Raw genomic sequence first — 20473 nt, 5'->3', positions numbered from 1 at the left:
AGGCTTGTTCATCAAGTCCGTATGACGGAAGCTGCATGCTTCGGGCTTGGCAAAGCGCAAGAAACATTTCCATTCCTTTGATGAACCAACATCGTCTTGCTACAACAAGCAACCACACAGCAACTGGAGATGGTATCCACGCCCTAAAGTCAACGCTGTCTAGCTAGTCTCTCAACGCCGACTGCCTTCGATTTCCCCTATCATAGCCGCCATGGCGGATCCTAACTCCTCAGACTCACAATCCTCCACTACACCGTCAAAGCCCTCCTCTTCCTCGATTCCATGGAATGGAAACACATTCATTGCCACCGACACCAGCGCTGGCCGCTGGAAGATGCTGTGGAGAGCCATCACAAATCAACTACCCCCGGATGAATTGAAGAAATACTGGTGGGACAGAGATCAGCGAAATAGCGAGTTGGACTGTCGGATGTGCGAGAAATGGCGCGATGACCTGTTAAAGACATCGCCGGTAATCGTCTACATGAACCAACAGATTGCAGCGCTCGGTGGTGACGTCGGCAAACACAACATCCGCTGTCGCACGTGTCCTCAGCCGAGCTTAGGTGGCTTTGATTCGGACTTTGGTATCAAAATCTGCGCCAACTACGTTGACTCCAAATCGAAGATGGAGGACACTATAGCCCATGAAATGGTGCATGCCTATGATATTCTGAGGTTCCGAACATTACTGGACCAGACAAATCTCAAGCATGCTGCTTGCTCTGAGGTGAGAACGTGCAATGACAGTCCGATCAGTGAACGCACTCATACTGACATCTGGCTTGATAGATCCGAGCCAGCAACCTCAGCGGAGAATGTCGCTGGGCCAATGAATTCTTCGGCAACAAATTCATGAAGTTTACGAATCATCACCAGGAGTGTGTACGGAGGAGAGCGGTCCAATCCTTGATTGGACGGCCGGACTGTAAAGATGATGTCAAAGCAGTCAAAGCAGTCAACGAGGTCTGGGACAGCTGTTTTGCCGACACCAGGCCATTTGATGAGATCTACCGATGACCATTTTGCGGAAAGCCTTGCATGTATAAAAGATTCATTGGAGCGTGGTGTGCATAGGTTGTGGGTTTTCATCCCTTGTGATTCCTCACAGGTGGTATCTCGATTCGTTATATATGATCTCCGGTCTGCATGACACGGTTTGCCAAATCATCCCTGCTCTACTAATTGTTACATCAACGCCACCAGAAAACCAACGCCTTGATGATGCACTATATATTGCCAGGTCCGGCATTGATCAATCTCGCCAGCGATTCAAAAACTTTTGCGCGTTGCCGTCGGCCGGCATGGCAGCAGGAGGAATCTTGACGAGTGTTAGTAGTGGTCACGAGTGGTCAGGCAGGTGGCGGGTTTCAGACATACCGTGGGTTCCACACTTTTAACTGTGTATGTCTCTGGTGCCGTCAAGGTCGATTCGGCATCTGGTGGTCCCGCGACCTTCTTGTAGACGGTATATGCGCTGGTAGGAAACTGCATCTTGGGATTCTTGGCAGTGATTTTTGTCCCCGCCTTGGTGGGCATGGGAGCATATCGAATGCTCCCACTTTGGAGGGTATAAGGGACGTTATATTCCTCGGCACCCGCCGAAGGAACGGCTGGGGCAGGGGCTGCAGCCGCCTGGACGTTGTTGACGTCTACCGGGCCAGCGGTGCCCGTAACAGTGCGCAGGCCTGCTTGTACAGACGCTGGGAATGTCCCTGTCATGCTAGCCAAGGTGAATCTGTCCGAATAGTTGATGACGGTTCCCCCTGTTGCAGCGGAAATGAACTTGAGGAAATATGCATTTTTATCGTCTCCTCCCCAGCCAGCGGTCAAGGGCACTCGAACGGTGCTGGCGTCAGCAAAGTCACCGGCCTGCACCAAAGTGGCCAGTTGGATCTAAGGTTGAGATGTGAATAGATGTTTGTCTTACTGGTCGAGAGGAGAACTCACATAGTTGGCATCCGTATTCCCTCCAGCACAAAGAAAGACCTGGAATGAAGCCAGATCTTTTAATGCCGGAGCCTTGCCAGAGTCTTCCCATTCAATGTCTAATGATAGTCCAGTGATTGTATCTCCAGGCTTGGGAGAGAGTATAGCAACATCAGCGAGTGTATATGAGGCTAGGAGAGCCGTCAGGAGGGAGGCGTTCCGCAAGATCATGGCTGCGGTGTGTGTGAAGGGGGACGGTGGAGGGATTGAGGGCGAGACGATTGCGACGAGAAGAAAGACCTAGAAGGAGGGGTGGGCTTTGAGAAGCTATTTGTTGCTCAGAGAAGATAATAAGGGAGCGTCGGAGTTGAGGTGCGGACTGGAGGTGAGCAGGTCAACAAAGATCGCGGTGGTTGGCGAGGCATGAGAGTTTCCCCCAGAGTGGCCACAGTCTTTGTCGCTGGCCAACGCGGTGCGCACCTGCTGCAGCAGCTGCTACAGCCGCAAGATAATGCTAAGCAAATCCGACCCAGAATTGAAATTATTGATCTTCCAGGGGCTGCAGTGCCCCAAGGCTGTCAGAGCCTTGCCCCTCTCGGCGGATGGCAGGGGGGTTGGTGGGCGTCTCCAAGCATGTTCCACGGGCACTTGAACTGCTCTGGCTGTGCTACCGAACCATCTGCTCGTGGGCCTCGAGTGCTTCTAATTGGCCTGGACCTCCCTGGTAAGGCTGCCAACCTTGGCTAAATGACGAACCTCCGGGTGCGCCCACACTATTGAATGCCTGAGTCCAGTGACATGACATGCGACCTTTGACAACATCTTCAACATTTGATCTTGTTCCAGCTTCTTCATCTTGAGTCTACTGCAGAACGAGACTCTAGGATGGGCTGGTCATCGCCTGATGGTTGGCTGACCAGACTTTTCTCTGGCGATCCGTTGGCCATCGCCATTGCCTTCATTGTGACATTGACCCTGCCCGCACTGCTTCATTACTACTTCTATACCCAAAGTGCACGCTCTCAGCTCACTCCAACATTCCTCCTCCTGGGTGCCAGTGGCGCTGGCAAGACATCGCTTGTTTCTTTGGTAAGTCCGGGTTCAATTCAACACAAACACTACAGTCTGACCAATCCAGCTACAAAAACAATCCTCCCATCCTGACGAAAATGAGCCTCAACCCGCCCAAACTCGTACCTCTCAGATCATTAATCGAGTCAGTCTATACCTCCCACCTACGATATCGCTAGGCTCCAACAAATACCGCTCCGACAATGATGTCTCGTTGAAAGACAGAGAACCTCTGCCGTATACCATCATTGACACTCCTGGTCACGGCAAATTGAGGCTGGAGTCGGGATTGTCGCAAATCTCAAATCCAGCTTTGCGCGGCGTCATTTTTGTTGTTGATTCCAGTGTGATGGATTCGAGCGACTCCTCCGTTTCCAGAGATGCTGCTGCATATTTACACGATACGCTGTTGGCTTTGCAGAGAAGGACAACTGGCAAAGGCTCCGTCAAGGGCAAACCACCCATTCCTGTATTGATTGCCGCCAACAAGCAGGACCTCTTTACTTCTCTCCCTGCCGGGGCGATCAGCCAACGTTTGCAAACTGAGATAGAACGAGTCCGGGTCTCAAGAGCAAAAGGTCTTTCAGCTGTAGGGCAGGATGCCGATACCAATGAGGAGGACGATGTGCTCGGTGGTGGAGGGGAAGAGAAGTTTACGTTCAAGCTGCTGGAAGAGGAATATGGCATCAAGGTGGATATCATTGGAGGAGCTGTCAAGGGGGAAGAAGCCGGTAAAGGGGTGACAAGATGGGAGGAATGGATTGGAGGTTGTCTATGAAGACATGTAATCTATACCAAAGCGCCTTGATCTCAAACAATGCTATGTGAATGAATATCATGTGGACCATGGTCATGTTGATATCCTGGGTCGTCCTGCGCACTAGGAGGAAGATCATGATATGGGTCATAATCTGTCTGAATACTCCCCACGCCCTCCTTAAGGTAAAGTAATAGCCTGTACGCACTATTTCCGTTGAGATAGTACCGGTGCAATCTCTTGCTGCGAAGAAATCCCAATCTCTCATACAACTTTATGGCAGCAGTATTGGTCTCCTCAGTCTCAAGGGCGATTTCGTCCGCATCTTTCTCGATCATCAGGTCAATGGCTTTGCTGACTAGTGTTTTGGCAATCCCTTTGCCCCGAAACCCCTCTTTTGTGGCCAGCATTGCAATGTATCCTCTCATCGGACCTCCTCTGTGTTGCTCTAGTTTGCAGATGACCACTCCAGCCAGCTTATTGCTGTCTGTCGTGTCAACCGCCAAGAAGCACAGTTCTGCCCACTGGTAGAGAAAATATCGGTAGACATAGATACTGTAAGGCTCGGAGAGATCTTTGGTGATCAAGTCGCGGATCTGACAGAGGTACTCCGGTTCGTGTTCGAGCGAGTACTGCAGGTAGGCTATGCCTGGAGGGGTGACCTGGAAATGGCTGCTGGGGGAGGCGAGCGGTGTGACATTTTTGGCGCTGGACTTGTCTTTACCGGCTCCTGCATGTGTGTTGGAACCTGCATTATTGCTCATCGCAGAAGTGATCGTCCTTGTGGTGCACCTGAAGAAATGGAATTAAATTGCGTAGGACATTGCATGCTTCAAAGGTTGCCCATAGGACCAACTCGACGTCGAGGACGCGCAGAAATCAATGCAGAGTGGAATTGCCTCCTCGAATGCGGTATGGTAGTGGCTGTGGTGAGAGCCAAATGGGTCAAGGTCCGACCATGAGTCGTTGCTGAAGACGCTGAAGTAGTCAACGCTGAGCATTTATTATGGCCGAGAAGGGAAAATCGAAGCGGATGTGCAACTGCAACTCCGGCCGGCGGGACGATAATTCTACTTAGTTGATTATTATGACGCAGGCCTCGTCTCCCCAACTTCTGATTGCATGTGAAGGAACATCGCCTGCTCAATAACACCATCCTATCTTGCTGTTCATCACCTCTTCTCGCTCTCTAGTCTCATATTACACCCTTTAACAAATCTACGTCGAGGGCTTGGTCGGCCAGGACCACCACGACCAAGCATGTCCACCTTGCGTAGGAGGATCGCCAATGTTTTGAGAGAAACCCCGTCTCCCAGTCCAAGTCGCGACAGCACCCCGGATCCTGGCGAAGAAGTCAAACTCATCTCAACTGCAAAGCTTGATAAGCTGACCAAAAGGAAAAGCAGCAAGAAGAGATCCGGCATTATCTTTGGCTTAGGCGGTCTTCTTGGACTGGTGCTCGCATTATTGTTTGCCGAGTCTCAGGATGTCATCAAGTTGGAAGGACTTCTCGAAGTCAATCTGGATAGTTTGATGGATGTGATACCTGCTGGTATTATCAAAGATGTCAAGGACTTGTCCAAGGCCGAGAGAGATGCGGTCAACTACGACTCCTTCTCTGTTGGTCTTCATTTACAGTCCCAAGGCGTCACTGCCCATCATCCCGTCATCATGGTGCCTGGCGTCATCTCGACGGGCCTCGAATCGTGGTCAACAAGCAGTCAATCCAGACCATATTTTCGTAAGAGGCTGTGGGGTTCGTGGTCCATGATGAGGGCTCTCGTCCTCGACCAGGCTGCTTGGAAGAAGCACATCATGCTGGACAAGGATACTGGTTTGGACCCGCCTGGAATCAAACTTCGAGCGGCTCAAGGATTTGACGCGACCGATTTCTTCATCACGGGCTATTGGATATGGAACAAGATCTTGGAGAATCTCGCGACCATTGGATACGATCCCACCAACGCTTATACTGCTGCATACGACTGGAGATTGGCTTACCACAACCTCGAAGTTCGCGACCAGTATTTTACCAGGCTCAAAAACTACATCGAGGTTGGCAAACAGACCTCAGGCAAGAAGGTCGTACTGGTGTCGCACTCTATGGGCAGTCAGGTCTTGTTTTACTTTATGAAATGGGTGGAACACAAAGATCATGGCAAAGGTGGATCGTCATGGGTGAATGATCATATCGATTCTTGGATCAACATTTCCGGTTGCATGTTGGGCACGGCCAAGGATATTCCGGCAGTTTTGTCAGGTGAGATGAAAGATACTGCTCAACTCAACGCCTTTGCTGTGTACGGACTGGAGCGATTCTTGTCCAAGGAAGAAAGAGCAGAGATCTTCCGCGCTATGCCTGGGATCTCGTCCATGTTGCCCAAAGGTGGAGAGGCTGTCTGGGGCAACAGTACCTGGGCTCCAGATGATCTCCCCTACCCACAACAGAACACCACCAACGGTATCTTCTTATCGTTCAAGCCGAAGGCGAATTCGACAGAGATACCGCACAAAAATCTGACCATGTCGGAATCACTTGAATACCTAAATCAAAACTCCGAGGACTGGTATAAGGACCAGATCAAACACGCCTATTCTCATGGCGTGGCCCATACCAAAGCAGAAGTTGAGAAGAATGAAGACATTCCCCGGAAATGGATGAACCCCTTGGAGGCGAGACTTCCCAATGCGCCCAACCTGAAAATCTATTGCTTCTACGGGATTGGAAAGTCGACGGAGAGAGCATACTACTACAAGGAGACGGACAACCTATCACAGGGGAACATCAACATCTCAATTGACACGTCGGTCTCGACACCGAACGGTAAGCTGCAACAGCTCGGCTCAGTTGACCGGGGAGTTATATTTGGTGAGGGAGATGGCACAGTCAACCTCGTATCCACCGGCTACATGTGCGCCAAAGGCTGGAGGAACATCAAACGCTACAACCCTGGCGGTGTCAAGATCAAGACTTATGAGATGCCTCATGAGCCTGATAGATTCAGTCCGCGAGGAGGACCCAACACAGGAGATCACGTCGATATCTTGGGCCGAAGCAGTCTGAATGATCTGATCCTTCGAGTCGCTGGAGGGAAAGGGGATCAGATCGAGGAAAACTATGAAAGTCGGATATGGGAGATTGGTGAAAAGATACAGATCTTCGATGATGAGTAAAACATCACGGGACATGACCGGTAGTTGATGAACGACCTATGATGAGTTGCATAGCCATGGTGGGACTCGGCGTTGAGGCGACGGGCCATTTGTACATTATTTTAGACTGTTTGAAGGATTTCATCCAGATAACAAGATACCCTGGTAGTGTGAGTATGAAGGAGGCGATTGAGACGGACTATACAAATGCAAAACGTAAGTATATCACTCTTGTACGCGGTTATCATGAAAGACCCGAGTGTGTCTCATGATTTTGATGCTGGCCTGGATCTGAGAGCGAATGGCCCCCTTCGAAGAATGAGACTACGGAGTACGTACCTCGAACGTGGATGATGAGCCACAGTGGCGCCCGTGGCCCCCACACGGCCCCAGAGCCCCCTCGGCCCAACGTGACTTCTCCATAGGGCTTGATTGTTAAAGGACACAAGGTGCGAATGACGAGTCCCGGTGACGCTGTGGCTGAGTCTATGAAGTACAGCCTGAAGTACTCGTGGCATCCTTCGGCCACAAAACAGTGTCCACGAGTGCCACGACACCTCTTAATTAATGAATTCGTCCTTGGCCCTCCCAACAAAGCAAGCCTTGAAGGACTACTCGGCCCCCAGGCGCTTGGACCCAGTGGGCCTTAGGGGTCCTCTATCTCTATACACTACTACCACATGCCCCTCCTTTGTTCTTGTTGGATGTCAAAACCACTATCATCGAATAGATGATTCCTTAAGGGTGAATGCTCGTCAATGACTGCAGGCTTTAGATACTTCTGAGTGACGTAGAACGGCTGAAGCCTCTGAGTCATTAGACCCCAAAGGTTGAATGCGGCCAGGTTGTGAGTTGCGCACGAATTGTTTGACGCTGCAGGACAAAGGTGGGTCCCATCCTGCAGACTTCTCCCAGTAACCAAAGGGAACTCGCACTACAGCTGAAAGTCCAGGTTTCAGAATCCTAGGTCCCAGGATCCCAAGGATCCAACGCATGCATTTACACCGACGCTGTTGCGACTATCTTGTTTGTGATTGCATCCCACGACTCCCATTGACAAAATCATTCATCCTTCCATTCCTGCTGACTCTAAGGTGCGCCCTTCATTTAAAGCCTGCCGCCTACTCTCCCCCCACCACTTGACGTGGTCCGACATCATCATCGTCCTTGCCCACTGTCTCTTCAGCAGAAACTAGCAACTCTATAACTTACGTCAAACACAAGTTCGCGCCAATTCCCTGTGTCGTCACCCCTATTCGTCAATTCTTCTCTCGATCATGGCCAAACTTGGTGCCATCGTCCCTCTGATCCTCACATTGATCCTTGTGGGCATCGTCGCCGCGATTGCGTTCGTCGTATGGTCTATCGCACACGACGTCGGACATCAGACCAGACAAAAATTGGAGAGGAAAAATGTCTCATTTAGTCGAGACGGCATGAAGGTCGGGGTCAAAGAGATTTCGAGAGAGCAACAGGAAGACAAAACCCAAAGGTAGGTCGCACACACCTGGTCGTTGCAATGAAGCGAGAAAGCAACTTGTGGCTTGTCGACTAATCACACCGGGCGTTGACAGTGTGCTGATGAAGGTCTGGAACAATGCATCTTGGCCGGCCTATCAATCACGATTGGGATGGGGACAGGAGAGTCCAGCTGGAACTCCTTCGACAGAGAAGAGAAACCCGTAAGTTGATCCATCCATTGGGGACGCAAAGATGTATCAATATGCAATTGTTTCCTGACATTGGGCATATGGACAGATATTCTCGATCGTCGTCAAGTCAAGCCTCAGTACCTCGATCCGCATCCACATCTACGCCCTCCGCTTCTCGAACCAATTCTTCTACCAGAATTAGATGAATCACAAACCGCATATCAAAGGGTTGTAATGGGGTGTTTTCGGAAATGTGGCCAAGCAGGACACATGTGCTGCCTGCTACATCGGAGCTTTGAAAGTTGCTTAGCCATGTGCTGTTGAAAACTGGGGTTCAGAACCGGATTTATACCACCAGATGAATTATGAGCTAAGCGTCGGCTTACGCAATGAACGAGATCACGACAGCATGGCACTGTGTGCGAGTTTATCATGGCCTCCCCCGTTAGAGCGGGGAGTTGACTGACGGGCAGACATTTCGACGTGGAGAGAATGAACGCGCGCAAATGGAATTTGCGACTGTCTCGGAAATCCTTTACAGTTTCTACCAAGACCCATTGGTCTCGGCTGCCTCGATGGTTTAGAATTCTATACCAAACTTCCGTTTGAAAGATGCGAGGATACGTCTGGGATGCAAAGCTCGTCTACTAAGTAAACATTTTCACGCCTTGATGTAGCTAATACCGACCCGTATTCGGACAGAAATATGGACGGGTAGATCCGCGGTTCGTGGGGGAGTGAAAGCGCAAACCGTGTCTGTGCTCGTGTTGTTCCAGAACCTTGATCGAATCGAGTATGAGCCAGTGCCATTTGGATGGGATGCCAGTTGAGGCCAGAAGGGATTGAATCATCATGAGGACAAGGGAACATTGTCCGACTTCTTTCTTTATCAAATGCCACCTATAAGATTGTCGTCTCGAGTAATTGCAAGTCTATGTGTATTCTTGATCGGGCATGTAGTTACATGACTGGAGGCCATACAAGACGACATCTGTGTCTGCATGTGCGATAGGAACTTGTTCGCAATGGGACTAGACAAACGGCAACAACACGACCCATCATAGAGAGAACTGCACGTGCTCATTCGCGCTGTCTGCAATATGCGGTTGGCCTACGCGTGTCATGACATATCCCCACGTGTTAATTGATACCCATTGAAGGGAATGACCCATGGTTCGTTGGCCACGACCACAAGTGTCGGTACGCGTATCATCAATTGACTCATCTACAGCCTGTATGCTCATATGATCGAGGACGATGACTAATGTTTGGACGCCAACGTGAATCCTTCTGGAAAGCTACTGACACATTCCCGAGGCCTGATCGACACGTGCATCCCTGAATGTCCAATGCAGGATCAACGGCCGATCAACTCAGTCATGGCCCCAGTCTGTGGACTTGAAGATTTCCATGGTCATCGAACATGGGAGAAACCGAGGATGCTGATCGCCTATGCAAGCTGCAATGAACCATAAATACCTAATTCCGGATTGAACATAACGCCTTGGTCAGCATCATCATTATAATGCAGCTGGTATACAGCACAAGTGGTACAGAGGATTGCAGATGGGAGATTGAAGGAGCACGCGAACAATAAAGTTTGATACTGGAGATTGGGCGCAAAAAAAATGGGAGCAAATGAAAATCGCGCATTGGCATTGAGGGAAGCAGCGATTCAGAATTGGCTGTGAGCCTGAAAGCCTACGAGAGCCAGAGGGGCTTCCGTCCAGTGTCGGTGCTGACTGGGGGTGTCAGCGTGCCGAAGCCCCCTTGCTTCGTTTAAAGCGACCCTTCAGGTTCTGGGCCTAAGTACCTAGTAAGGTAGATTCAGGCAAGCAGAGCAAGGCTGGATAATCTGACCTGTCGTGTGCACTCAGACCGCATGCGGCCTGACAGTTGTAATATTGGCCATCCGACTTCAGTCTGCGCCTGCACACGTCCCACATTCACCAACTGTTTTCATCATACGAGGTTGGTAGATGCTTGATGACAGGCCGCAAGTTAGGGCCCGCCTAGAATATCCCAAGGAATCATGATTGCAAAGTCTATGATGACGCCCAGGTATGCACTGGCACGGTAGACGCCAGACGGCACAACATAGGCGGTCGGTGGGAACAAACGGCCACGCCGAGAGAGAGCATCGTCATACAAAAAGTCAACAACTCTCGTCGTCTCTGCATAATTTATGTCACGGAGACTTTGTCAAGCCCATCCACTCGACAGCTTGACCGTTCGAAAGACTTTAACCCTGACGTCGTTGCATTATTTTTACTCTGTAAGTAGCCCAAGCAAGGTTTAATGGTCCTTTTGGCTATCTCAACTTTGATTTCTCTTTTACTTGGCTTTTTGGTATCCGAGTGCAAGCGGTGCAATAATCCGATGAATAGTTGAACCTCAACCTCATTGAGGCTGAAAACGTGCATTGGCAACTCACGTGGAGTTCATTATGGAAGCTCAGACCAGCTGGAGGCTAGGCACAATAATAAAAAACAAATTTGATCAATTCCAGCCACTAGACATTTTGATCATCGGCAATTCATAAGTGCGCAGACCATTCTTTGCAGGAATAGCATCGAAAGTTAATCATCATCGACCTCATTTGGATACCTGCTTTGAGAGCTATGCACACCGCACCTCCTCCACAGATCTCTTCGCTAAGCATGCTCCAGGCAAATGACAGGCATTTAGGCCAATCTTTGCCATGGATCCCACCCCCATAATGCATGCCAATCACCATGAAATTTTAGCTGGTCCCGGCACGTCCGGTCCAGCCACCAGTCTTTCATTGGCTCGTATTTTGGTGCTGTCGAACCGAAGCAGCCGCCCATCTCCACCGCATCTTCTTACCTGGAGTCGAAGAGTTTTGCCCCCCAGGTCACTCTGGTGCTACCCGTTGAAATTTAGAACCTAGTAATTGTGAGCAATCAAAGCAATCATCCGTGACAGGACAATCCAGGATCAAGGCTGCTGAGAGGTTTTTCTGCGTGCCTGTGGAAAAAAAGAGCTCTGTGTTTGCGGTGTCTTCTGCAGTGCTTTTGGTTGTCGCCTAGGTGCCTAGAGTACTACTAGTGATCTCGTGCAATTTTTCATTGCCTTCCAGGCTGCCCACGAGTAAGGATTGGTCCCCCAGTGTTCTGGTCTTTTTGCAATCTGCCTTGCCAAAAGCCCACCCACGCTCCTTGGGGCATATCGGCTGCTGTTTGCATCAACCACAGCGAAGAAAGTCGATCGAATCGACCAGTCACCAACCTTCAATCCTATCGAATGCTCACCTAAGCCCGAGAGGCCTTACCTACCCTGCAACCTTGTGGCTCCACCATCCTTCATTTCTTCTCTTTCTCTTACACACTATTCCTCTACTACTGCACGCTACAACCCCTACCCTACCAAAACCTTCTCCTCTCATATTAGTGCCTACCTAATCAATTTTAACCATGTCGACTGCCTCTTCTCTCCCCATTCACCACCACTGACCGGCTTGCTCGGATCGCCTTCTTACACACCACCCTCACCATCCCATCACCACCACTACTTGTCGCCGACCACCTCTGCTTCTACTCGCCGCCCTCTCACGCGACCATCTTCGCCTCTCGTACCTCATTGTCGCCACTGGATTACCTCGACAACTCCTAGAATACATCTTTTTCACAACACTATCCTTCGTTGCTCTACCGACGGTCAGGCGAGTCAACTGCACAGATGCAGGCAGCACTTCCTTCATGGAAGGACGCCGCTCTTTCAAAGAAGCAAATTCAAATACCATGGCGATCAATACAACTGCTCGTTCCTCACAGGATCCGGCGCAGGCTTCGCTCAAAGCTGCGCAATCGAGGATCCCCGGCTTCCTCTCTCGCTGCTCTGTCCACCTCCTTCTCTCCCAGTGATACCCTTCAGTCTCTACAAAATCACAAATGGACAGTTTATGATTTTCAGTGGCTGTTCCTGGCCATCATAGGCGTCTTTTCCTTAAGCATCATCGAATCACCTGGACCTCTGGTCAAGACCACCGTCGCAACCCTATTGCTTCTCTCATGGGTCTTCCCCATCACGCGACAATTCTTCCGACCTTTCATGCCGATAGCTGCGTACTTGATATGGTTTTACGCTTGCCGGTGAGTGACATTAGACGGACTATCTATTTACCTTATTCGCGTCGCTGTGCTGACTTCAACTCTAGATTCATCCCCTCTGAATGGCGACCTCCTATCTGGGTCAAGGTTTTGCCAGCCCTTGAAAACATCCTCTACGGCGCCAACCTCTCCAACATCCTTTCCGCCCATCAAAACACTTTTCTCGATCTCCTAGCATGGTTCCCATATGGTATTGGACATTTCGGGGCCCCCTTCGTCTGCTCTGCCATCATGTTCATCTGGGGCCCTCCCACAACCGTCACCACCTTCGGATTTGCCTTTGGCTACATGAATCTCATTGGAGTCATCACGCAGGTCCTCCTTCCTTGCTCCCCGCCCTGGTACGAAAACATGTATGGTCTGGCACCAGCAAACTATTCAATGAAGGGCTCTCCAGCTGGTCTGGCCCGCATTGACGCTTTGTTTGGTCTTGACATTTACACCTCTGGTTTCACCGCCTCTCCGATGGTTTTTGGCGCTTTCCCATCTCTTCATGCCGCTACCTCAACCTTGGAGGCTCTGTTCATGAGCCACGTCTTCCCCAAGTTGACACCCCTATTTGCCGTCTACGTTATGTGGCTTTGGTGGGCGACCATGTACCTCTCGCATCATTATGCAGTCGACTTGGTCGCAGGAAGCATGTTGGCTGGTGTCATCTTCTACTTCGCAAAATCGAAATTCCTCCCTCGCCTACAGCCTGACAAGAACAATCGATGGGATTACGACTATATTGAAATCGGAGAGCGCCACGATGAATACGAATATGGTCTTGCAGGGATGGATGGGCTAGGTCCCGATAGCGACGAGTGGACCATTGGATCTTCATCCTCCGTCTCGTCGGGCTCGATGAGTCCAATCGAAGAGAACCAGACTCTGTGGACAGAGGCATATTCCAACCACGAAAGGTGATGGACCATAAGCTGTCACTCTCCAACATATTCACCACCACGACATATTATTTAGTCGTTCTACGACATTCTCAGGTCCTAACCTCCAAATCGAGGCTCTCTGAACTGGTTTAGCCTATTTTTTCGACGACCGGCTGACGAACCGCGCCACATCCGTTAGAGGGGCTGTGTGCAGGAACACAGGAACGTGTCACCTTGTGGAGGCGACAGCTATCATCAACATTATCTGAATCGTCACGTGGAGTGCAGCTGTCTGCTTCGAGACCTTGGACCCTCACATGAGTTGTTGGACTCTGGATTCTGGAGAAGTTCCGCCCATCAGTAATAGCAGGAACGCATTTTCACTTGTTTTGGAGCCAAACCATGCTTGATCTTGGGAACAGCGGCTACTGTTTACCGCGACTCACTGGGAAAGACTACACTCGCTTGACTGTGCATGGCCTGCACAGTTTGTACAACTATCGCATCATTACGACCGATACGCCATTCGCTTATTCCACAGAGAGGGCAAGGTTGGAGTTTGGTACATTTTGGATTGCTTCTGGGGCATCCCAAAGAGGCTGTTTGAAGACGGCTCGAAAGTATGAGTAGCCACGCTTGTGAGCCAACAGGCTGGGTTACCATCGTGGGATTGCAAAGATGTGAGGAGGATCCAGCGACCTGTTAATAGAAGGAACGTGGATCAAAGATGAAGCATTCGGACATGATTGCATAGCATCGGGGCTTTGGAGCCATTGCATTACCACACCATCCAAGAATGGATGTGTTCTGTCGGCGTGTCACAGGACGCTGACGACCTAATTTAATACCTAATACTTAATCCATGAACATTCAACCCAACTTTGCACAGAAGACACACTTGTCCCACGGAGCGAAGCGGAGTAGGTTCTACATTAGGTTCAGTTTCTTACTGTAAGGAAACCTGGCATCCGGATAAACTATTAAGTGATATGATTGGCTGAGAAAAACATGAAGGTTAGCTGAAGCCTGAGACTAAGCGGTAGTAGATAAATGATTAGATATACGCGAGTTGCGATCCCGTGACTGAGGATTTGGAATATTCTCCTTGAGTTTTCCGAGTAATCTTGGAGTACTAGGTAAGTGCCCTGGAGAGAGTGCCCTGGAGAGAGTGCCCTGGAGAGAGTGCCCTGGAGGCTAGAGAGAGTATATAGGAGTGATGCCTAGAGCTCTGTAGGCGACTTAGCGTTAGTTGCAGCTGCTACTCGCTACGTATATTTTATCCTTGAGAAATTGAAGAGTTGATCGTATCTACTTACATTATTTTATCCGTCAAGTCTCCTCAGAACCCCATCCACACCCATACGATTCAAACACGATCTATTTATATCCTTGACACGACGACATCCACAAAGCGCCATACATCTACGAAATTCATCATAGAGCAGCTGCAACATCTTCTCGACGCCTTTCTGGCCATTATAGGCGAGAGCCCAGAGCACCGGTCGCCCTACCCAGACATACTCAGCGCCGAGAGCAAGAGCAATAAAGATATCAGAGCCACGACGAACCCCACCGTCGAAATGGATAGGAATCCTCCCCGCAGCGGCATCAACACATTCGACGAGCGCGTCAAGCGTAGCAGGAACACCATCGAGCTGTCGTCCGCCGTGATTACTCACAATGATACCATCACAGCCATGCTGGATAGCTAATTCAGTGTCTTCGGCCGTGAGAACACCTTTGACCCAGATTTCCATTGCAGGATTGCTACTAGTGGTGGTGCTGGTGCTGGTGCTAGTAATCCGGTCACGGAACCACTTAATATCACGAGCCCAACTGTGAGAATCGTCATTAAAGGCCGTGAATCCTCCGTCATGGGTAGTGTTTCGAATCTGTTCCGAAGTGCGTTCTAGGATCGGCCAGTGTAGACCCTCTGGTGTGCGAAAGTCGTGTCGCCATTCGTTATACCGTACTCCCAGAACGGGCGAGTCGCCGGTGAGGAATATGGCACTGCAGCCTGCGGATTGGGCTTTGCGTAGGATGCGTGTTTGTAGGGCTTTGTCGCGCATCGTGTACATTTGCTGTGCGAAACTGATGGGTAGGGTGTCGTCGGCGCGGCCAGTATCGGTCGCTGCTACTGGTGATGTTTTTGCTGCACGGATGATCTCTTCCGTCGGGAGGTTTGCGTAGCTCGAGATTCCCATATTGACGTTCATGGCGGCGGCTGCTCGACTTGTTGCTGCTTCAGCATCTGTATGCACCAGTCCGTGGAGGCCTGAGGGTGCTAGACCTAGTGGGAACTTGACTCTTCGTCCGAGACATATCGTCGAAGTATCCAGGTCTGACACATCGACCAGCACGCGAGACCGTAGTCGGTATTTGCCAAACGCAGATGAGTTCTCGGCAATGGTCGTCTGATGAGTGGAGCCATCGTTGATGAAGTCTAATGAGATTCAAGAGCATGTTAAGAGTTGGGCTGGGAAGGTCGTTTTTGTCTTGGGATGTTCACTTACCTCTAATGACGAGCGGGAGGATTTCATCGGCTTTCTTTTTGATGTCATCGACGCATAAGACCATGTCTTGAGGGTTGGAAATTGGGATAGAGATTGGGACAGGGGCTCCAGCAGACATGCTTGAAATGATATCTAGACTCGGGCCGCTGTCGCATAAATCTGGAGGTTATAATAAGAAAGAATTCAATTAGACTGTCAAGGAAAATTGAAACAAGAGTAAACCATGGTCATGGAGAGTATATTATCAAGGGTATGGGAGGGAAGTGAGAAGATGTGAATGTTTCAAAGGCTCGAGCATTGGTCTGCGCCCTTGTACATGCATGGATGTGTTGACTTTACCGCGGGAAACGTGAAAAATGCATGAGAGCCTTCAATACATAGATATACTCCAGACTGTGGCTTTCCAGCCATCACCCGAGATTATTTTTCCGCGTCAGTACTCAGAATATGGAATGAGAAGACATTCATTAGAGAACAGAGCTAGAGGACTGTCCACGATGAAGTCGAGGGTCACGAAATACACGTGATTTGAATTTGTATCTTGCACGTGGTAACACGAGTGTACCAACACCTGACATGTGATTTCTTTTTATATCACGTGAAAATCACCTGACTTACTCATCATCCACGTCATCTTGCATCAAACAGACTTTCGGCTCCAGCCTCGTCCCCCAGATGAGAAAGGGCCGCCTCGGCCCCATGACCAGACTGACTGACCATCTATGCCTTATGTACCGTCCTCCAACAGATGACGACGACTGCTGCGGAGCCATATGTACGATTATGTGGCTGGTCATGCTCATTCACTCATTCCAAGCATGATGACTGGGACAGCCACAGGCGCCACAGGCGCCAGGCAATGCCAGTGGCTCTGCTAATTGACTTGTGTATGTACTACATCGTACACTCCCACCGCCTCATTTGATTCTCGGCCGCAACAAGAATCAGCCGCAAAACGAGTATGTGCCCTACAATAGAAATATGGACGAATCCCTTCAAATGCATGGTCATGCCGTGACTCGCCGAGATTAAACGTTGAAGCAAACCTTGAAATGGAAGAACTTCCACAGAGACGAGTCAGAGAGGTTTATGTCCACTCATATCGCCAGTTGAATCGTGTTGGGTCAAAGTTTATCTTGTCCCATCTCCATCTTTGACCTAGTAAATTGCCATTCGGGTATGACGGGCTGGGTCATGATTCTGGACTCTCCTTAGGGCAAGGATATTAATTAATGTTTATTGTTGGAGCTTGCAAAAAGGAAATTCGGAACTTCATAGCAGATACTATCAGACCACCTACATTATAGCAGCTATCGCAGTTCTTTCCTCACTTTGTCTCAACCTCAAATCTACAACATACCAATTCAATCACCATGTCTCGTCCTCCATCATCTTCCGACGATATTTTTCTCTACTTCCTGGCCATATTCTTTCCGCCACTGTCCGTGCTTTTCAAGACTGGTTGCGGCTGCAACCTTATCATCAACATCGCTCTGTGTTTCCTAGGTTGGATACCTGGCGTCCTTCGTAAGTAGTCCCTCATCGTCTATAACTTGATCCAGTCGTGATCGATGCTAACTTGGAGAAATAGATGCTTGGTACATTATTTCGAAATATGAAAGGCCGCGGAACGACTGGTAGCGCGCTAAAAGAATGATATGAGACCAGAGTCTGCTCGATACTGCTGTTTTCATCACTCTGCCGCATCAAAGACAAACAAACCAACCTACCACTCCAAACCGAGATAATTTTCTTGTTGCTGCACGAGTCAACATCGCCTACAGAAGCACCTCACTTATATTACCGTCTTCATGCCTTATGATGATACGACTTGTCGTTAACTTGGCGTTAAATGGATGCGACGAATCCTTTATTTTGCTTCCGATATCCTCCCGCCGGTTAAAGGGATAGTACAGTCAGGCACGAGAAGAACCAAGCACGTGGACATATGGGACGTTTGGGCATCTACCCATGAAATTTACTAGTAAATAATCACCAAATGGCTAGCATGCCGCTTTCATACATATTATTCTTCTGCCGTCACATTCGCATGTCGTACGTAGATCATGATGAGGTAACTTTTGACCGGCGAGGTCATTGAATTTTATCTTTCCTAGTTCACCCTATCAACAATGGAGATGATAATGATGACGATGATAGACAAGCATCGAGACAATCCTCCTATACCGCCGGAAAGGACAATTAAATCATAAAGTCATTCATTCTCTTGTAGAGATCCATGATCCATGTCCTGCACAGAGGAGGGGGGAGCCAGCTACAGCAAGGTATCGCCAAGTGCACAACGGACGAGACTGACACCCGCCCTGACTGTCTCAGATGCGCCGGCAACCTCAAGGCTAGGATTAACCTCGACGAGATCCATTGCGACGAGCTGACCCGTCTCATGGACGCATTCAGCAATATAGTCACCTTCTCTTAGAGTCAAGCCTCCACGGACAGGGGTGCCTGTGCTGGGTGCCCACATGGGATCCAAGGCATCGACGTCGAAGCTGAGATGGATCGGTGTATCGGAGCCGATATGTGCGAGGGCCATTTCCATAACGCGGCCGATTCCGTGGCGGTCGATGTCGTGCATGCTGAACGCTTTGATACCGTTGTCTCGTAGGATCTTCTTCTCACCACGATCGACGTCCCGTAGACCGATGTAGACGAGTTTGTTCAGGCTGATGCGTTGGTCCTCTTCGATCCAGCCAAATATGTCGCGCTGGTCTGATGTGGCTAGTCCGCTTGCGAATGCAACGGGCATGCCGTGCACGTTGCCAGAGTCCGATGTCTCCGGTGTGTTGATGTCGGCGTGTGCGTCGACCCAGATGACTGCCATCTCCTTGCGTCCCTGGTATCGTTCATGAATCGCTTTGGCTGTGCCTGCTAGAGTTCCAATGGCGATTGAATGGTCTCCACCCAGTGTCAGAACCATCCTGCCGTGTTTGGCCTGCTCATAGACTTGGGATGCTAGTTTCTCTGTCACCGCAGACACTGCCCGCGGGTTCTTCATTCCACGGTGGTCCTCGTCATTGGGTTTTCTCATTTCATTGAAATTGTGCACCTCGGTGTCTCCGTGTAGATTGTACCCTAGCTCGTCGGAGAGTTGGTCTAGTAGTCCTGCGCCCACAAGTGCTGTTGGTGCAGCGTCCACTCCTTCTTTACACTGTCCACCGGAGAACCCGACGAGGACGACACCGAGGTCGGAAGGAGAGGTCAGAAATCGCTGGCGAATGGTCGAAGGAAATGCCATGTCGTACTTGTTGTCATCGGCGGTTTTGGCGGCATGGGTTTTGGAGTGACCGTTGCCGTTGGCGTGAGCCGGAGTGGACTTTGCTGGAGCCACAGGATGCATGTTGGAATGGGATCGGCGAGAGAGTAACAATATCAGGTGTCGGATCGGTAATGAGGTCTGAGTTCTGAGGTCAACGTTGGGTCGCAGAAATGATGGAACAGCCTCCCAGGTACAGAATGTATATGTATGCAAGCGACACAACAACAAAGACGGTAAGTCCAAGGGAAAAGGAATGTGATCCTAGACGTAAATGATATGTAGGTGTAAGGGAAGACCAACAAAGAAAAGAGAGAGTAATAAGGTAGAGGGGGGACCAGGGAGTGAATATATATGATCAAGAAGTCGATGGATGTATGGGATGGGAAAAGTGAATGCGAATTCCACCGATGTAGGATGGGATCGATCAACCTTACCACGCCCACCCACCGACCCACCAGTCAGTATCAATTCGAGAGCCGCACAGCCCTGTGTGTGTCATGTGCAAGCGTTTGCATATGTCATGATCCATGGATAGCTCTGTGCACACCGTGACCACCCATGAAGCCACTCGGACTTGGTTGAACTCCAGATGTTCGTGTTGTTTCCCACAAGGAAACCTTGATGCAAGGTCCCCTAGCCAGGATGACGATTCCACATGCATGTGTGTTGGTCTCGGCCCTGGTTCAATCCAGGAACTGAAAGATGTATGGAGCTGATGAAGAAAGCGGAAGTAGACAGCGTGACAGAGAGATAGCGAGTCGGAGGTGGCGGGGGCGATACGGCGAGGGGCTTCGGGGGCTCGTGCCAGTAAAGTGGCGCTCTGGAAGCCCGACACAGTGCCTCGGCGGCCCGGATGTTGGGCTTGGAAGAAACAAAAGTCCGGGGGTCATTGGCCTCTAAGCGGAGGCTTGATAGGCACGCCGTAACGGTGAGAGTTTTTAAGCGCAGCATGCAGACGCCATTAGGGTCGAGGGGGTCTCTGGTGCCCCGCCTTAGGCATTCCTGGTGACCGTTAAGCGCAGGATTACCCGCACCGGTGGGCCCGGGTGACACGAGGCTAGGTTGTTAAGTGACAAACAATCCGACTTATCTTTTCAATTTCCCCTAAGTACAGTTGTTGTC

General features: G+C 50.1%; 9 protein-coding genes across 11 annotated transcripts; 5 read left to right on the top strand and 4 right to left on the bottom strand.

Moving 5' to 3' along the window:
- The first annotated feature begins 48 nt into the window (after window positions 1-48).
- PV10_00576 (uncharacterized protein) lies at window positions 49-1265 on the top strand. The gene is made up of 2 exons (XM_016364679.1): window positions 49-730; window positions 793-1265. The coding sequence occupies exons 1-2, from the start codon at window positions 212-214 to the stop codon at window positions 1018-1020; spliced, it is 747 nt and encodes a 248-aa protein (XP_016228328.1). The 5' UTR covers window positions 49-211; the 3' UTR covers window positions 1021-1265.
- Window positions 1067-2374, bottom strand: PV10_00575 (uncharacterized protein). The gene is made up of 3 exons (XM_016364678.1): window positions 1951-2374; window positions 1381-1896; window positions 1067-1321 (listed from the first exon to the last, which is right to left on the bottom strand). The coding sequence occupies exons 1-3, from the start codon at window positions 2158-2160 to the stop codon at window positions 1256-1258; spliced, it is 792 nt and encodes a 263-aa protein (XP_016228327.1). The 5' UTR covers window positions 2161-2374; the 3' UTR covers window positions 1067-1255.
- Window positions 2375-2734: 360 nt separating this feature from the next.
- On the top strand, window positions 2735-3916 carry PV10_00574 (uncharacterized protein). The gene is made up of 2 exons (XM_016364677.1): window positions 2735-3018; window positions 3068-3916. The coding sequence occupies exons 1-2, from the start codon at window positions 2815-2817 to the stop codon at window positions 3776-3778; spliced, it is 915 nt and encodes a 304-aa protein (XP_016228326.1). The 5' UTR covers window positions 2735-2814; the 3' UTR covers window positions 3779-3916.
- PV10_00573 (uncharacterized protein) lies at window positions 3744-4755 on the bottom strand. The gene has a single exon (XM_016364676.1). The coding sequence runs from the start codon at window positions 4519-4521 to the stop codon at window positions 3811-3813; it is 711 nt and encodes a 236-aa protein (XP_016228325.1). The 5' UTR covers window positions 4522-4755; the 3' UTR covers window positions 3744-3810.
- A 131-nt stretch (window positions 4756-4886) lies between these two features.
- PV10_00572 (uncharacterized protein) lies at window positions 4887-7150 on the top strand. The gene has a single exon (XM_016364675.1). The coding sequence runs from the start codon at window positions 5018-5020 to the stop codon at window positions 6929-6931; it is 1914 nt and encodes a 637-aa protein (XP_016228324.1). The 5' UTR covers window positions 4887-5017; the 3' UTR covers window positions 6932-7150.
- Window positions 7151-7838: 688 nt separating this feature from the next.
- PV10_00571 lies at window positions 7839-9396 on the top strand. Of its 2 annotated transcripts, XM_016364673.1 has the most exons (3): window positions 7839-8402; window positions 8485-8592; window positions 8669-9396. In XM_016364673.1, exons 1-3 carry the CDS (start codon window positions 8188-8190, stop codon window positions 8766-8768), a joined length of 423 nt encoding a protein of 140 aa, XP_016228322.1. In that variant the 5' UTR covers window positions 7839-8187; the 3' UTR covers window positions 8769-9396. The 2 variants fall into 2 exon arrangements, with proteins under 2 accessions (XP_016228322.1, XP_016228323.1); XM_016364674.1 differs by having other exon boundaries at window positions 8485-9396.
- A 2351-nt stretch (window positions 9397-11747) lies between these two features.
- PV10_00570 lies at window positions 11748-14440 on the top strand. 2 transcript variants are annotated; one of them, XM_016364671.1, is made up of 2 exons: window positions 11748-12674; window positions 12740-14440. In XM_016364671.1, exons 1-2 carry the CDS (start codon window positions 12262-12264, stop codon window positions 13599-13601), a joined length of 1275 nt encoding a protein of 424 aa, XP_016228320.1. In that variant the 5' UTR covers window positions 11748-12261; the 3' UTR covers window positions 13602-14440. The 2 variants fall into 2 exon arrangements, with proteins under 2 accessions (XP_016228320.1, XP_016228321.1); XM_016364672.1 differs by having other exon boundaries at window positions 11748-14440.
- A 260-nt stretch (window positions 14441-14700) lies between these two features.
- PV10_00569 (uncharacterized protein) lies at window positions 14701-16568 on the bottom strand. Its single transcript, XM_016364670.1, has 2 exons — window positions 16075-16568; window positions 14701-16004 (listed from the first exon to the last, which is right to left on the bottom strand). Exons 1-2 carry the CDS (start codon window positions 16190-16192, stop codon window positions 14884-14886), a joined length of 1239 nt encoding a protein of 412 aa, XP_016228319.1. The 5' UTR covers window positions 16193-16568; the 3' UTR covers window positions 14701-14883.
- Window positions 16569-18019: 1451 nt separating this feature from the next.
- On the bottom strand, window positions 18020-19946 carry PV10_00568 (arginase). The gene has a single exon (XM_016364669.1). The coding sequence runs from the start codon at window positions 19430-19432 to the stop codon at window positions 18350-18352; it is 1083 nt and encodes a 360-aa protein (XP_016228318.1). The 5' UTR covers window positions 19433-19946; the 3' UTR covers window positions 18020-18349.
- Between the last annotated feature and the right edge of the window lie 527 nt (window positions 19947-20473).

This window comes from Exophiala mesophila, assembly GCF_000836275.1.
Source record: "Exophiala mesophila strain CBS 40295 unplaced genomic scaffold supercont1.1, whole genome shotgun sequence".
In the NCBI taxonomy this organism is placed as follows: domain Eukaryota; kingdom Fungi; phylum Ascomycota; class Eurotiomycetes; order Chaetothyriales; family Herpotrichiellaceae; genus Exophiala; species Exophiala mesophila.
This window is presented reverse-complemented; position numbering and strand designations above follow the sequence as displayed.

Excerpts from the sequence above, each read along its gene's own strand:
- PV10_00571 (XM_016364673.1), top strand. The coding sequence starts at position 8,188 with ATGGCCAAACTTGGTGCCATCGTCCCTCTGATCCTCACATTGATCCTT. Across the intron at positions 8,403-8,484 it reads CAGGAAGACAAAACCCAAAG|TGTGCTGATGAAGGTCTGGA; the intron begins GTAGGTCGCACA and ends GGGCGTTGACAG. Across the intron at positions 8,593-8,668 it reads TCGACAGAGAAGAGAAACCC|ATATTCTCGATCGTCGTCAA; the intron begins GTAAGTTGATCC and ends GCATATGGACAG.
- PV10_00568 (XM_016364669.1), bottom strand. The coding sequence starts at position 19,432 with ATGCATCCTGTGGCTCCAGCAAAGTCCACTCCGGCTCACGCCAACGGC.
- PV10_00576 (XM_016364679.1), top strand. The coding sequence starts at position 212 with ATGGCGGATCCTAACTCCTCAGACTCACAATCCTCCACTACACCGTCA. Across the intron at positions 731-792 it reads AGCATGCTGCTTGCTCTGAG|ATCCGAGCCAGCAACCTCAG; the intron begins GTGAGAACGTGC and ends CTGGCTTGATAG.
- PV10_00573 (XM_016364676.1), bottom strand. The coding sequence starts at position 4,521 with ATGAGCAATAATGCAGGTTCCAACACACATGCAGGAGCCGGTAAAGAC.
- PV10_00570 (XM_016364671.1), top strand. The coding sequence starts at position 12,262 with ATGCAGGCAGCACTTCCTTCATGGAAGGACGCCGCTCTTTCAAAGAAG. Across the intron at positions 12,675-12,739 it reads ATATGGTTTTACGCTTGCCG|ATTCATCCCCTCTGAATGGC; the intron begins GTGAGTGACATT and ends CTTCAACTCTAG.
- PV10_00574 (XM_016364677.1), top strand. The coding sequence starts at position 2,815 with ATGGGCTGGTCATCGCCTGATGGTTGGCTGACCAGACTTTTCTCTGGC. Across the intron at positions 3,019-3,067 it reads AGACATCGCTTGTTTCTTTG|CTACAAAAACAATCCTCCCA; the intron begins GTAAGTCCGGGT and ends TGACCAATCCAG.
- PV10_00569 (XM_016364670.1), bottom strand. The coding sequence starts at position 16,192 with ATGTCTGCTGGAGCCCCTGTCCCAATCTCTATCCCAATTTCCAACCCT. Across the intron at positions 16,005-16,074 it reads CCTCCCGCTCGTCATTAGAG|ACTTCATCAACGATGGCTCC; the intron begins GTAAGTGAACAT and ends GAATCTCATTAG.
- PV10_00575 (XM_016364678.1), bottom strand. The coding sequence starts at position 2,160 with ATGATCTTGCGGAACGCCTCCCTCCTGACGGCTCTCCTAGCCTCATAT. Across the intron at positions 1,897-1,950 it reads GGAATACGGATGCCAACTAT|ATCCAACTGGCCACTTTGGT; the intron begins GTGAGTTCTCCT and ends TCTCAACCTTAG. Across the intron at positions 1,322-1,380 it reads TTAAAAGTGTGGAACCCACG|ATTCCTCCTGCTGCCATGCC; the intron begins GTATGTCTGAAA and ends ACACTCGTCAAG.
- PV10_00572 (XM_016364675.1), top strand. The coding sequence starts at position 5,018 with ATGTCCACCTTGCGTAGGAGGATCGCCAATGTTTTGAGAGAAACCCCG.